The sequence below is a fragment of the Myotis daubentonii genome, chromosome 7 (assembly GCF_963259705.1).
Source record: "Myotis daubentonii chromosome 7, mMyoDau2.1, whole genome shotgun sequence".
NCBI classification, from domain to species: Eukaryota; Metazoa; Chordata; class Mammalia; order Chiroptera; family Vespertilionidae; genus Myotis; species Myotis daubentonii.
This window is the reverse complement of record NC_081846.1, coordinates 34,281,175-34,294,457: the sequence shown is the minus strand read 5'-3', so window position 1 is coordinate 34,294,457 and position 13,283 is coordinate 34,281,175. Positions and strand designations below refer to the sequence as shown.

The window sequence follows — 13,283 nt, the reverse complement described above, 5'->3', positions numbered from 1 at the left end:
TCACAGTTGCAAACAGCCAACAAAGACCCACTTTAGGGACAAGGAGGTATCTGTCAGTTCGGAACGCAATGTCACCATCAGGACGCGGGAACAGAGATGAGGGGATGCACAGACCTGGAGCGCTGGACCTCGTGGAGACCTGAGAAAGCCCCAAGGACACTTCTCCTGCCTGCCCTGGTCGCTGCCATCCTAGGGGAATGCTGTCTGCTGGGGGGCATGGGTTTTAAGTCTAACCCTTTGTGTCTACACGAGGCTTTATACACAGACGTTACGGCGTTTAAAAAATTAATTCAAAAACAACTGCTCTGCTGTCCTCCTTCCTCTTCTTCATTAACAACGAGCACCCCTGCTGTGATTGATGGACACTCACTCACCTTGGCCAAGCTTTGGAGAGGCCGGTGTGTGGTCCTCCCAAGAACAGACGTGGTGCCATCTTCCCATTTTAAAGATGAGGAAGCTGGTGCAGAGAGACAACTGCACAAGGTCCCAAGATGGGGTGTGGGATTCAATTTAGTTTTTCTGACTCCTGAGGCTGTTGTGTTTTCCTGCTCTCTACTTAAATGTCAAAATAACTGTCACATGAGGGTATCATTCTGCCAGAGTGGCCGGCCAAAAACTCAGTCAGAAACTGCTTGGACATCTGACTGCCTTCTCTGGAGGGTACCTGAAGTTACAGGTGGGGAGATTCTCTAAAATGGACTTCGGATTGATTCCCATTAGAAAGGCACTGTCAGTTCTGAGCCCGAGGAACGGAAACAGCAGATACTACATGGTCTTTCTGAATGCGTGAGCTTGGAGAAAGGGGAAGACGAGATGGAGAAGGGAAATTCAACAGTCCCAAATAAATAAATATCTTTTGGATTCTTCTTCTCCTTTTCTCTTTTTTCTTCTTTTTTTTCCCTCTGGAGTAGATGCTGAAGTAATTTTTTCCAAAAAAGCCACCGAGAGGGAAGTGTTCTATATCTCTGTCATCTAACAAGTGTGTGTGTGTGGGGGGAGATTAACCAAAGAACTTATGTGCATAATAACCCATGAATAGACAACAGCATGTTGAAGGCCCCCCAAGGGGTGGGGTGGCCGAAGGGTCAATGAGGAAAAAAAAGGGGATATCTGAAATACTTTCAATAAAGATAAAAAAAAATTTTGAAAGTCTTTTTTTCTACTTTCACACTTGATTGATAATAGTTTGCCATTGCATAGGCTTCCAGGTTCAAAGTTATTGATCCTTAGACGGGAACTCTTCCATGATCTCGCAGTAGTGTTGTTAGAGGTGAAGATTCCATCATTCCCTTCCTTTGTAGGTAACCCGCCTCTTCTCCTACCTCATTTGTTCTCTACGTTTACAGAGCCTCCTCCCCCATCCATCTCCGTGCCCGACTCCTCAGACGGGAAGGCCCCAGCATGTCCTCCTCACCGCTAGCATATTTTCTTCTGTTATATCGTAGATGCCCCACAGTGTTGTTAGCCATGTTATTTAGAATATTTAACTTACCTAGTCAATCTTTTTTCTTTAATTTTCAATAACCCCTTGGTTTTTCAACCTTTTGTTTGTTTCATTTTATGGATACAATAACTAATCTCTTAAATCTTTCTGACGATAGTAGTTATAATTTCACCAAAAATTATAAACTAACAGAATGGATTAACAAGACAGATAGGAGCTAAATGAGAAAAGTGTTAACTTTACTAAGGGATAGAAAATAAATCTGAATAAAATGGGAAATAATTGAGTTTCATGATAGGAAACTGTGGTCAAAATGTTTTTCCACCATTAATTGACAGGGTAAAAGCAGTGACAATTGGAGTCACATGAGGTTATTTTTAAGGGGAAGGAGTGGGTTTCAAGTTATTCTGAAGTTTATTGGAAAAAACAAATGCATGGCAATAGCCAAGAAAAATTGGAGGATAAAGCCAGTGTGGTGAATCTGCATCAGGTCAGACAATGTGGGAATAGCAGATCAATGGAATACATTCTTGAGCGCAGACACAGAGCTCATTTAATTAAATGAGTTAGTTTACAATAAAGGGGGCCAATAGAATAAAGAGGGAAGGGAAACATTCACCAAAGAGAGAAAGAACAGTTAGTTACCTATTTGAATTAAGTTTAATTAGATGTCCTATCACATATACTAGACTCAAACAAATTAAAGGTGGATTAGTGATTACAATTTTTTTAAAGGATCTGGAAGGTATATAGTCATTCGTTATACTATTATTTCAACTCTTCAGTATGTTGGAAAACTTTTATAATAAAAAGTTGAATATGTCTAAAAAAAAGAAACACTGCAATGACAAAACTCAGAAATACACATATATGAATTATGTTCTGAATTCAAGATGATTGAAGGCTTTCTAAGTAGAAACCAGAGAAGTAAAAGACATGACTTGATTATATATTAAAAAGGGGTAACCTCTAAATGTAAATAAGACCATGAGGTATAAAAAAACTAAGAAATTGGGGAAATATTATAAAGTGTTGATATCCTTACTATACCAAGAGTTCTTACATATCAATAAGGAAAAACAAGCACCCAGTACAAAAATGGGCAAGGGATACCTCTAAACAACTACAATGTAAGTAATAAGTATGACCAATAAACATGTGAGATGCTCAACCTCACTACTAATTGAAGAAATCCAAATACACCAAGCATGGGGTATTTTTATCGCTTATCAGATTGGCAGAGAGTCTAAAAATGATACTTAAATAGCAATATTAGCAAATGTGTGGGGGTTAAATGGGCACTCACTTCATGGATGGAGGGTCACTGCATATGCAACCTTTCTAGAAATTAATTTGGAAATATGAATCAAGAGCCTTATAAATGCTTATACCCATTGACTGAGTCACTTCACATATGGACTTTTTTTTTTTAATCCTCACCCAAGGATATTTTTTCCATTGATTTTTAGAGAGAGTGGGAGGGAGGGAGGGATGGAGGGAGGAGGAGGAGGAGGTGGAGGAGGAAGAGGAGGAGAGAAACATGGATGTGAGAGAGACTCATTGACCGGCTGCCTCCCACACATGCCCTGACCCAGGGTGGGGATGGGACTTGCAACCCAGGTACATGCATTTGATCAGTAATCGAACCCATGACCCTCTGGTGTACAGGCCTATGCTCTAACCACTGAGCAAATGGCCAGAGTCACACACGGACTTTTAAGACAATAATAAGTGCTATGCACAAAGATTTAGGTACATGCATGTGTTGGGTCTATGTGAATGGAAAAGTTACTGGAAAGAAAGGTACATAACACTGATCTAATTCAATAACACTGAGATAAAAAAATGAATAATAAAAAAAAAGAAAGCAAAAAAGAAACACTTCTAGTTAACTCAGAGCTCTAAAACAGAACAGCAGAACTCAAATGAGGGAGAGTGAGGATAAGGGGAAATACCATGCCAGTTCTTTGGCAAATAGCTCTAAAATAACAAAAATAATTAATGCCTATTTTTTGCTAAGAGTCCGTCCCTTACCATAAAAATAGCATCAATTTACTTCTAATTAAATTTGCTGTGTTGGGATTTTTCACGTGAGGGCACACCCTCTGAACAATAGAATGAAGGGTCACTCACTCTTCCTGGACACAAGCCGATGGCGTCACCTGCATGCTTAAGAGGAATGAGCCACATCTCTCACTGCCACGAATGACTGCGAGGCACTTTCTCCCCTGAAGCCGTACCTGCTCCTGCAGATGTCCCACCCCCACTTCCACGTCCCTGCCTGTGAGCCAAATAAGAGGGAAATCGGCCAGGCTTCCTGCGTGGGGATTAACCTGGCTCAGGGTCAGCTGGTTTGGCTCAGTGGATAGAGCGTTGGTCTGCGGACTGAAGGGTCCTGGGATCAATTCTGGTCAAGGGCACATGCTGGGGTTGCGGGCTCGATCCCCAGTAAGGGGCATGCAGGAGGCAGCCGATCAATGATTCTCTCTCATCATTGATGTTTCCATTTCTCTCAACCTCTCTCTTTCTCTCTGAAATCAACAAAAATATATAGTTTTAAAAAAGGATGAGTAGTAATAAACTGAGGGTGCAGCCATGGCAAAGGGATTTCAACTGTGCCCCCAAACCCCCATTCGTCCACAGCAAGAGTCTTAAAGAGAGTGAACTGGGCTCTGAAACACTGGCCTTAGGAGGACCCACACTCCCTCCCTCAGCAGAGGCCATGACATACCCGACTCCACGGGATAGGATAAAGGTTATGCGGCATTTTGGATTTTCTATTTGTTACCCAACATTACACTTTCCATACGCAAGCGGCAGCTGATCATACATCTGAAGATAAAGAAGTTCAGACTCCAAATCTCATGCAAGCAACACTGCATCCTGGGTGCCTGGCGGAGTCCCGCCCCCGCTTCACTTCCAGCACAGCCCTGCTCACACACCCCATCACTGGGTCTCCCTCCCCAGGTGCACCCCCGCTGTGAGCTGCTATATTTACCTGTCTACTTGTCTCTCCCCCACCAAAGGGTGCCATTCTTGAGGGCAGGGCTTACCTCTTCTCCTGTGTCCCGGAGTCCTGGACTGTGCTTAGCATTAAAAAGTCTATCAATGTTTCTTGACTTGAATCACCCATCCTGACAGATGTGACGAGATGGGTTAGAAGGAGAAGGAAAACCAGCTGGTTAGGTGACTAATCCTCATTCTAGGGCTCAGGGACTCATTTCCCACAGCACATCCAATTCCTGGCACACACCATGTGCTCAATAAATATTTTTAAATAAATACAAAGTAACAAAGACAGCACAAAGTGTTTTTTCAGCACGTCTTTTCCCTCTTCTTACCCCATAGAGTGAGCACATCATCCTGAAGAGGGAAAAATGTCACCTATGTCTTGGAAGGAGGGTCAGCAGGTCACAGAGACTAGGCAAAACAACCCCCTTTCTGGAATGAACCAAGGTCTCCGTGAGCAGAAGGCCCCTGGTTCTTTTGATGAGTAGTAGCAGTGACGTCTGTATTGTGCTTTCTGAGTTTTTTGGCACTTCCGTGTGACCTCACCTGCCACTGCATCAGTGACTGCACAGAAGCCAGACCAGGTCGGCCTGATGTGGCAGTGACGCACGGACAGTTACCTGCCCCGTGCCCCTTGGCATCAAGCAGCAGAACCCCGGTTCATGGACCCCAGACTCTCGCTCCTTTTTATGATCCTGCTTTCCCCAACCGATGATATTTACGCCAAACTGTGGGGTCAGCACACCTTTCCTCTTTCGGAGCATTTCACACTGTAGAGAGGGACATGCAGCCTCCTTAAGAAGCAGAGACACATGCAGAAACCACCCCAGAACAGAAGTTTATTCTGGGAAGACTGGCTGGAGGGAAGAGAGGGGCTTTTTGATGGAGAAAGACACAGAGAGGTCCCCGTGTTGCAGGATGCTGAGTTCAGTGGGAGGGCTTGACCAGTCCCTATACCTTTCCTCCGACAAATAATTGTGGAAGCTCAAAGCCACATTGCCACCGTTTGCAAAGACTCTTAACCAACAAGGAACCATGGCATTTGAATGGTTTGCAATTGCCAGCTAGGTCTCAACACATCTAACTTTGAGAAGGTGCTTCCTCAAAGGAGAGTAAAGAAAACGAACGCTGTGTCAAAGAATTACCAACAGTTATGACATAACGCTGAGGGCATTTCAATGCTCCATGGGTCCAAGGGTTTCCTTCAAATCTCGTTCCACATGGCCTTTTTCCTTTTACGTACTTGGTCCCTATGGGTTAGTTAACACGAAGCCTTGATCCTTTAACAATTCATTCGTGTTTTTACGAAGGCCCTTAAATCCTCAATCATGTGCACAATCGCACTAGCAACCATCCGGCTCCAGACAACCTCGTGGGCTGGCTTGTGCAGCTGGGACTTCGAGTGCCACCATGTGCAGTCACAGAACCCACGGGGGAGAGGGAGGGGTCACTGGTGGAGAAGATGAGGCTTCTAGACCTCAATCTACAGCATCATGGCCAATGCCTCAGCGAGCCCACAAGCTTAGCCGTGTCCCCAGCCAGCACCACGGACAGCGGCCGGTGCGCACCTTCTCGGGTGCGTCTGCCTTAAGCTTACCTGAATTGGGTGAGATGTGTAAACTGCTCATGTCCTTGGACAGGCCGTTGGTTTTGGGGCTGGAGATGGGTGCGCAGGCCGACGTGGCGCGGGGGGGCCTCTTCCCGGGGACCTTCACAGTGGTTCTCAGAAGGTCGATCTCTTTCCCGTGAACGTTCTGCATGTAATCCTGTTCAAACGTTAAACAGCCAAGATAGATTAAAAAGCAGACCTTCCACCAACTGGGACAAGGCGTTCTAGTGAATGTCATGAGCTGTACTCCTAGCCCTTTCCCCTGTGGCACATGCTCTGAAAATAAGGAGGCCCTGTTCTGCCTAGCACAGGGGGCCTCCCTGTTATGCGGAAGTCGGAGCTCTGCCTCCCAGTCCTGCGCTAACCCAGATCCTGGAGAGATGAGGAGACAAAGCAGACGGGCCCATCCCAGGGGACAAGAACCAGCTGTAGAAAATGAGCATGGACATGAAGTCATATTGTTTGAACTGTTGCTTATACGACGGCACACGGGGAACCAGGCCCCTCCTGGACTGTTTACCCACAATTCCACGGAGCAGAACTATTGTGCAGTGACCTTTCTGTCTCAGAGGGCAATGCCGTTAAACATTTCGATGAGACGAAGCTGCCTGGAGGGGGCAGTGGGGAGACGGCCACTGAGAGCCAGGGTGAGGGGCCTGTTGGCAGATTAGGAGTTATCGACGCTTTCTTGCATTTTGGGGGGCAATGAGCCCCGTGTCTCTGTAGACGTATTATGAAATCAATAGCACTCATCAGAAAGGGATACATTCTGAACCGCTCGTGGGTGAATAACGTTTCACAGGATTTAAGATTAAGCAGGAAATGGGATCGATGACTCCGTCCTTGCAGGATCTTGGTGGGTTCCCTTTAGACCACGAAGGGGAAAACCCACTGGTTTGTTTAGTGGAAGCAATCAGGTTCCTAAGGACAGCCCTCCAATGGCAGCTCTTTGTGCTGAGGCAGGACCGTGGGACAGACACACGGGGGAGGGGTCAGAGGCTGCACCCCAGTGGGGCCAACAGAGGGGAGTGAGCTGGGCCTGCCTCAGTGGTGCCAGCCATGCCCTCCTTGGGCTGGCCAAGCTGTGCACTTAAGCTCCAAGGGGGCTTAGGGAGGATCACCCCAATGTCCCCGAGGCAAGCTGGTGAGGAGGGGTGGTCGGCCACGGCCACCCTGGAGGACAGTTGTGGGTTTGGGGAAGGGAGGCTGTGTCCAGCTGGGAACAGACTGGAAACTTCACATGGAGATCAAGATGCTTGGAAAACTCCCCCAAATATAACCGACTATGAAAAAAGCTGTGGGTTTGAAAGGATGTGGACCAAAGATGTAAGAAAGCTATTATCATTAAATCAGGCTGCAGGACAGGCGGGCTGGAGGAAATGGAGGCAGACTTGTGGTCGAGCTCCCTGTGTTGAGGATGGGAACAAAAAGCACCTCAAAGAAAGTGACCTTTGGTTAGTGTAGGGCTACAAGTCAAGGTCATTAAAGAGGTCATTCTTAAGCCTATTTCATTTACTTCTATTAATACCTGCGAAAAACAGGCAAGGCCAAGTTTCAAAACCAAAGTTAAGGCTTGTAAATAATGAATTCCTTCTTGCATAGTTACTCCTTTAAAAATATCAACTTGCTATAACTTTCTTCTTTAATGCCAATTCTTAACAAATTAAAATACAATAACAGGAGTGTAATTGAGCATTTATTGCTTATGGGCTCTAAAATGAGGCTAATCAGAGAGTGACTAAGCCTCAGCAGGGCTCTTTTAATGGGCACGTTTCAACATACAATAACCAGGACATTTTATTCAAAATTATTATAGAAATCTACGCAGAGCCTACTCCTTGGGTTTGAACGCGCCGAGGGAACACATCTGTCTCGAGCCCAGCATGGGCCGGGGATCTGTTCTCTTGCCTGAGTTATTTAGGCGCCGAAACTTCACAAGAACGAGCTGGGGGGGGAAATCGGAATATAAATTTGGCCATTTTTATATTTCAAGTCACCACAGTTTTTAAAAACTGTACTAAAGGCATGTCCTACACCATAAAGGCCCCTCCAGGCAGAGCTCCGGAAACAGGTGGCAGGAGGGAGCCGCGAGAACATGGCTTCTAGCTTCTCCCACGAGGAATGACACTGAGCTTCCTGTTTCTGAAAGAATAAACTCATCGTTTTCATTTCTCCTGGGCCTGGTACTAGAGGAATTAAAGCTACAACCACGAAACCCTGTCCCCCATCCTCTGAAGTGGGCTGTGCAGCTGGATGGGTCTGAGGCAGGGACTCCCTGGGTAAAGTAAAGACAGCAAGCTCGATTTTGATATGCAAATGCATGTTCCTTCTCCATGTTCCTTGTAGAAAATGCTGATCGAAGATAAAAGGGGAAAAAACCCTTTAACAAGGCATGAGGGTAATTCAAAGCCAAGTACTTTTAAACAGCACTTAACAAGTCCCCGGGGCCCACTCAAGAGCCAGGCCCCCCAGAGGTGCCATCTCCTGCCCCTCAACAGCTTGAAAAAGTAGTAATTGCAAACCTATTTGCATTTTTCTTCTCAAGTTGTCCATGCTCATCATGTGGATTATTTTTTTCCGAGCAGGCGCTGGAGCAGAGGGACCCGTCCAGACGCGCGGATGGCTCCGCCACCGGCCTGCGTCCCCCCGCACCCAGGCTCCGCACCTTCGCCATCCCTTGTTTTTTGCATTTCGCTCCTAATTATGTTGCATCTATTGCCGTACACTTAATTAGCTGCATTAATGTGATTTCTTTTCACATAGTCAAGCAATTAAGAGCTATGATTGAGTTTCATTCAATTAGCCTCAACAAACATGCTAATTGATGTCCCAGATGCAAATGAGCTGCAGTGAGAGAAACCTGCTAGCAAGTGAGAGGAGCCCAGAGCCACAGCTTCCAGCTCGCTGCCACCTCCGTGGGGCTGCCACCAGGAGGGTCAGTCATCAGTGCCTGGGTGTACCAGGTCCCCCACACGGAGAACTGATGGACAGGCTGCTGTCCAAGGCTGTCCTAAAACCTCACAGTTACACATCACCAGGACCGGGAGACTGTCAACTGTATGACACTGTGCTCTGCAAGGAGATGGCCCAGAGTCCACACGGAAGTACCGCAGGAGGCTGCTTAAAAAAACGCAGGCGTTCTCCCCAAAACCACCAAGGGGAGATGCGCGTGTCTCCACAGTCTATACAGTGCTCAGTAAATGGCGAGTTCATCTTAGTCAGCTCTGGGGCATCTGGCACTTCAAGTTAAGCGCAGAATACAGCAATCCATCAACAGTCCCTAAAAATACTCTTACTCCATCGATTCGCACTGCCTCCCGTCCGGACGTTACCGGTGGCTGTCTGGTGAAAGATGGTTTGCCCGATGTGTTCACAGGGGCACCGAAGGCAGTTAACAAGGAATTAAAGCTGAACTGAACTGCACGGACGGCTGGACTGGCACCTCAAAGGCAGACATGCACCGAAGGTCTACTCTCTGACGCACAGGTGGTGCAATCAACAACACGCCATTTTACACACACTTCTAAAAAGTATGAAGATACTTCATTTTCACAATTAAATGGTGGAAAAAATAATGGAATCTTAGTTCCAATTAGGTTTTCCCGATAATAAATATCTCATTTAAGTTAGATAACTTAGGACATACTGACATTTGCTTTTTTTTTTTTTTTTTTTTTTTTTTTACCATGGTTAATCTAATTGGGTTTTTCCTCTTTGCATTATCTACCTTAGCAGTGCTCAAATTGTGGTCCTGGAAATACTATGGGGGTGGAGGAGGGGGGCTACAAGTTAAACACTATTTTTAAAACAATTCCAGGACACTGTCTGCCTTATTTACTGTGTTGAAAGTTGCTTTGACTTTGCAAAAGTGATGGTGGCTCAACCTACGGGCTCCTTAGCACGAGTGGGACCAAATTGGGCTACTTTCCTCATTACTGTATTCATGGCAACCCTCTTTAAATACAAACAAACAAGAACAGTCTCACTTCAAAATGTTCTTAAGAACCCCCCAGGGCCCTGGCAGGGTAGCTCAGGTGGTTAGAGCATCATCCCAATATGCCAAGCTTGCGGGTTCAATACCTGGACAGGGCACATACAAGGATCAACCAATGAATGCATAAATAAGTGGAACTACAAATCTCTCTCTCTCTCTCTCTCTCTCTCTCTCTCTCTCTCTCTCTCTCCCTCCCTCCCTCCCTCCCTCCCTCCCTCCATAAAATCAATTTATAAAAAGGCACCTCCCAAGTTGATCTTTAAAAAATTTCAACCCTTGAGTACATGCCTTTTTAATTTTTAATTTCCTGGGTGGGGACCTGGAAAGCACCAGAGTGTTCCGGCTGCGTCCTGAAGGCTGAGGGTTACCTTGCAGAGAAGCATCTCCACGGCTGTGTGAGTTGTGAGCTGAACTAGCCCCTTTTTACTTGAAAGAACGACCATGTCAGACTTTAACTACAATTACTCGGTGTTGAGTATTTGGCAGGCATTTTCTTGAAAACAGTATTTATGGCCAATGATAAAATTTGAGCTTTCCCATGACAATGAGGATTTTCAAAACCTGTATGTCTCACCATGAGCTTGACACCTTCCAAATGAGACAGACGTTACGCCAAGGGTGGTGGTGCTACAAATGTGATTTCTGGACACGACGGAATGAGAGTGTCACCCTTTGGAACTCTGCATACCTCAGTTACACACACCTCTGAGGTGACCGATGCATGAGCGCAAGAGGATTCACAGTGCAAGGCAGTTCTGGGGGTTCCAATGCGGCAGAGAATGAACATTTAGTGACACGGTTTCGGATCCGCACTGCATTCTGAGCTTTAGCGGCCTCCAAGAACATGCACAGTGGCCTGAAACGGCTAGCCAAAAACGCCTCCCGTTTCTAACAAAATAACTGTATCAGCAGACAGTTTCCTCAGACACTTTCACCAAAACAACATATTACAACAGATTAAAGGAAGCGCCAGCAGACATGACAACTAGCTGTCTTTTATTACTCCGGACAGCAAAGAGCTCCGAAAAAATGCATGACACTCCTCTTTTCACGATTTTCTTTTGGAAAGTATATTATTCATAAAACATCTCATTTATGGAATAACATTACATAATCGACGGTTTATTATTCCCATTTTAAATTATATAACTGTTTCAAAATTTTCTGTTTTAATTAACATGATAAATATTGACAGATATAATGCACATGAACAAAAACTCTTTTAAGCGCTTCAGTGTTTAGGACAGTGAAGGGGTCCTGAGGCCGCAGGTTTGAGAACTACAAGTGTCAGAACTGCCAGGGATCTGAGCGTGCAACTGTGCACGGATCTGGGGGGCACAGACCTGGGCCTCTGTGGAGAAATCAGGAGTGGTCTTCACACTTGTGTCTGCTGGCAGAAGGAGTGACTCCTCACCCATTTTCACTGGTACTTCATGAACGCCCACGTTCAAAGACGAAGCAGTTTGTACAAGTTCTATTTTTAAAAACCCTTGCTTCTAGGATTAAAAAAAAAAAGTATGCAAGAGACACTATTGTTAGATGTACTGCGATTCCCAAACCCCATTTAATACTGTTTTCAAAGGAAATTAATCTATAAAGATGGACAGAGTACCATCCATTCACAGAGACCCAGCGAACGCCCAAGCCCAGCACTTGTGAATAACAAACACTGGCCTTGCCCATAGCCACGGCACAGAGGAAAGTGATGCCCTAAAGTCACTACGAAAATATTGTAGAACTCTGGCAGATCTCCTGGCTTTGTCCTTTCGGGTCAGGTATCTCGAAGGAGCCCGTTTCTCCTGCTCTCCAGTGGTGCGGCAGAAGGCAGCGTCCGAGTGAAGCGCCCTCTAGAGGAGAAACCACAGTGTTTCCCACGACAGCCAATGGAATTCCAGGGCTTCACCTTGGGAGGAGGCTCCCTAAAGACAGTGCTTGTAAACACACGTCAGTGTGACGTGTGGCCACCACAGGAAGGAGGTGCCTGGCACACCCATGTCCCATGTGGCCGAAATCTGATTCTTCACTTAACAAGTGCTTTATTGGGCCTGGTGAGCAACGTGGTGAGAGACGGCTGGTTCAGCCTCGTGAGGGTCAGTGGGCAGGCTTCACTGACCGACCGAGAGCTCCGAACCCACAGCCAAGGCAAGTCCTCCAGCCTGTGGGCTTCTTACAACATGGGCTGAAGTCCAACAGTAGCCAGGGTGGGGGCTGGGGGGAGAGAGGTTATTATCGTGTAAATCAAAACAGCAGACAATTCCCACTGCATTGTGAATCTCTTTTGCTTCCTTTTTTTTAAAAAAAAATATTTTTTTTTATTGATTTCAGAGAGGAAGGTAGAGAGACAGAAGCATCAAAGATGAGAGAGAATCATTGATTGGCTGCCTCCCGCACACCCCGCACTGGAGATCAAGCCTGCAACCTGGGCATGTGTCCTGACCAGGAATCAAACCAGTGACCTCCTGGTTCATAGGTTGATACTCAACCACTGAGCCGTGTCGGCCGGGCCTCTTTTGCTTCTTGACTGGATTGACCTAGTGTCTTGTCTTTCCCCTGCAAGAAAGATTGTCCTCACTGTAGGTTAAAGTGAATATAACCAGTTCTGGCCCGTGCGTGTTGGAACTGAGGCTGCCCAAAACGAATGTGTGGGGTACGAACATGGCTTCCTGTCTTCTCAGCTGCCGGCCGCCTCTTCCAAAGGCAGGCGGGAGTGGAACTTCACCTCAATGAATGTCAAGGAGCCAGTGTCACTCCTGGGCCAGGTGACTTTTAATAATCACAGATGGCTTGAAACAGGCGGATCTTGGAAATTCTGAGTTATACAGGAATTGTCACCATAGTGATACTAGGTCTGTCTGAAGCTCTTTAAAACCTGAGATTCCTGCCCGGCCGGCATGGCTCCGTAGTTGAGCATGGACCTATGAACCACGAAGTCATGGTTGATTCCTGGTCAGGGCACATGCCCAGCTTGATTCCCAGTAGGGGGCGTGCAGGAGGCAGCCAATCAATGATTCTCTCTCATCATTGATGTTTCTACATCTCTCTCCGTCTCCCTTCCTCTCTAAAATAATAATTTAAAAAAGTATTTAAAAAACAAACAAAACAAAAAAACCCTTGAGATTCCTCTGGGTGAATTTGCTGGAGTATGCAACACTTCAAGACAGATTTTTAAGACAGAAGAAATACACATCTGCATACACATCTGTCCTTCAGAGCACTGATGATCACTA

General features: G+C 46.0%; 1 protein-coding gene across 9 annotated transcripts in view; it reads right to left on the bottom strand.

The window, feature by feature from the left end:
• The window catches only part of AGAP1 (ArfGAP with GTPase domain, ankyrin repeat and PH domain 1), a 409,239-nt gene that overhangs the window by 129,598 nt on the left and 266,358 nt on the right, over positions 1 to 13,283 (bottom strand). For all 9 annotated transcript variants that reach the window (XM_059703631.1, XM_059703632.1, XM_059703634.1 and 6 more), the window contains one exon: positions 6,051 to 6,219. In XM_059703631.1, coding sequence (XP_059559614.1) covers positions 6,051 to 6,219 — 169 coding nt within the window. The remainder of the gene's footprint in view (positions 1 to 6,050; positions 6,220 to 13,283) is intronic.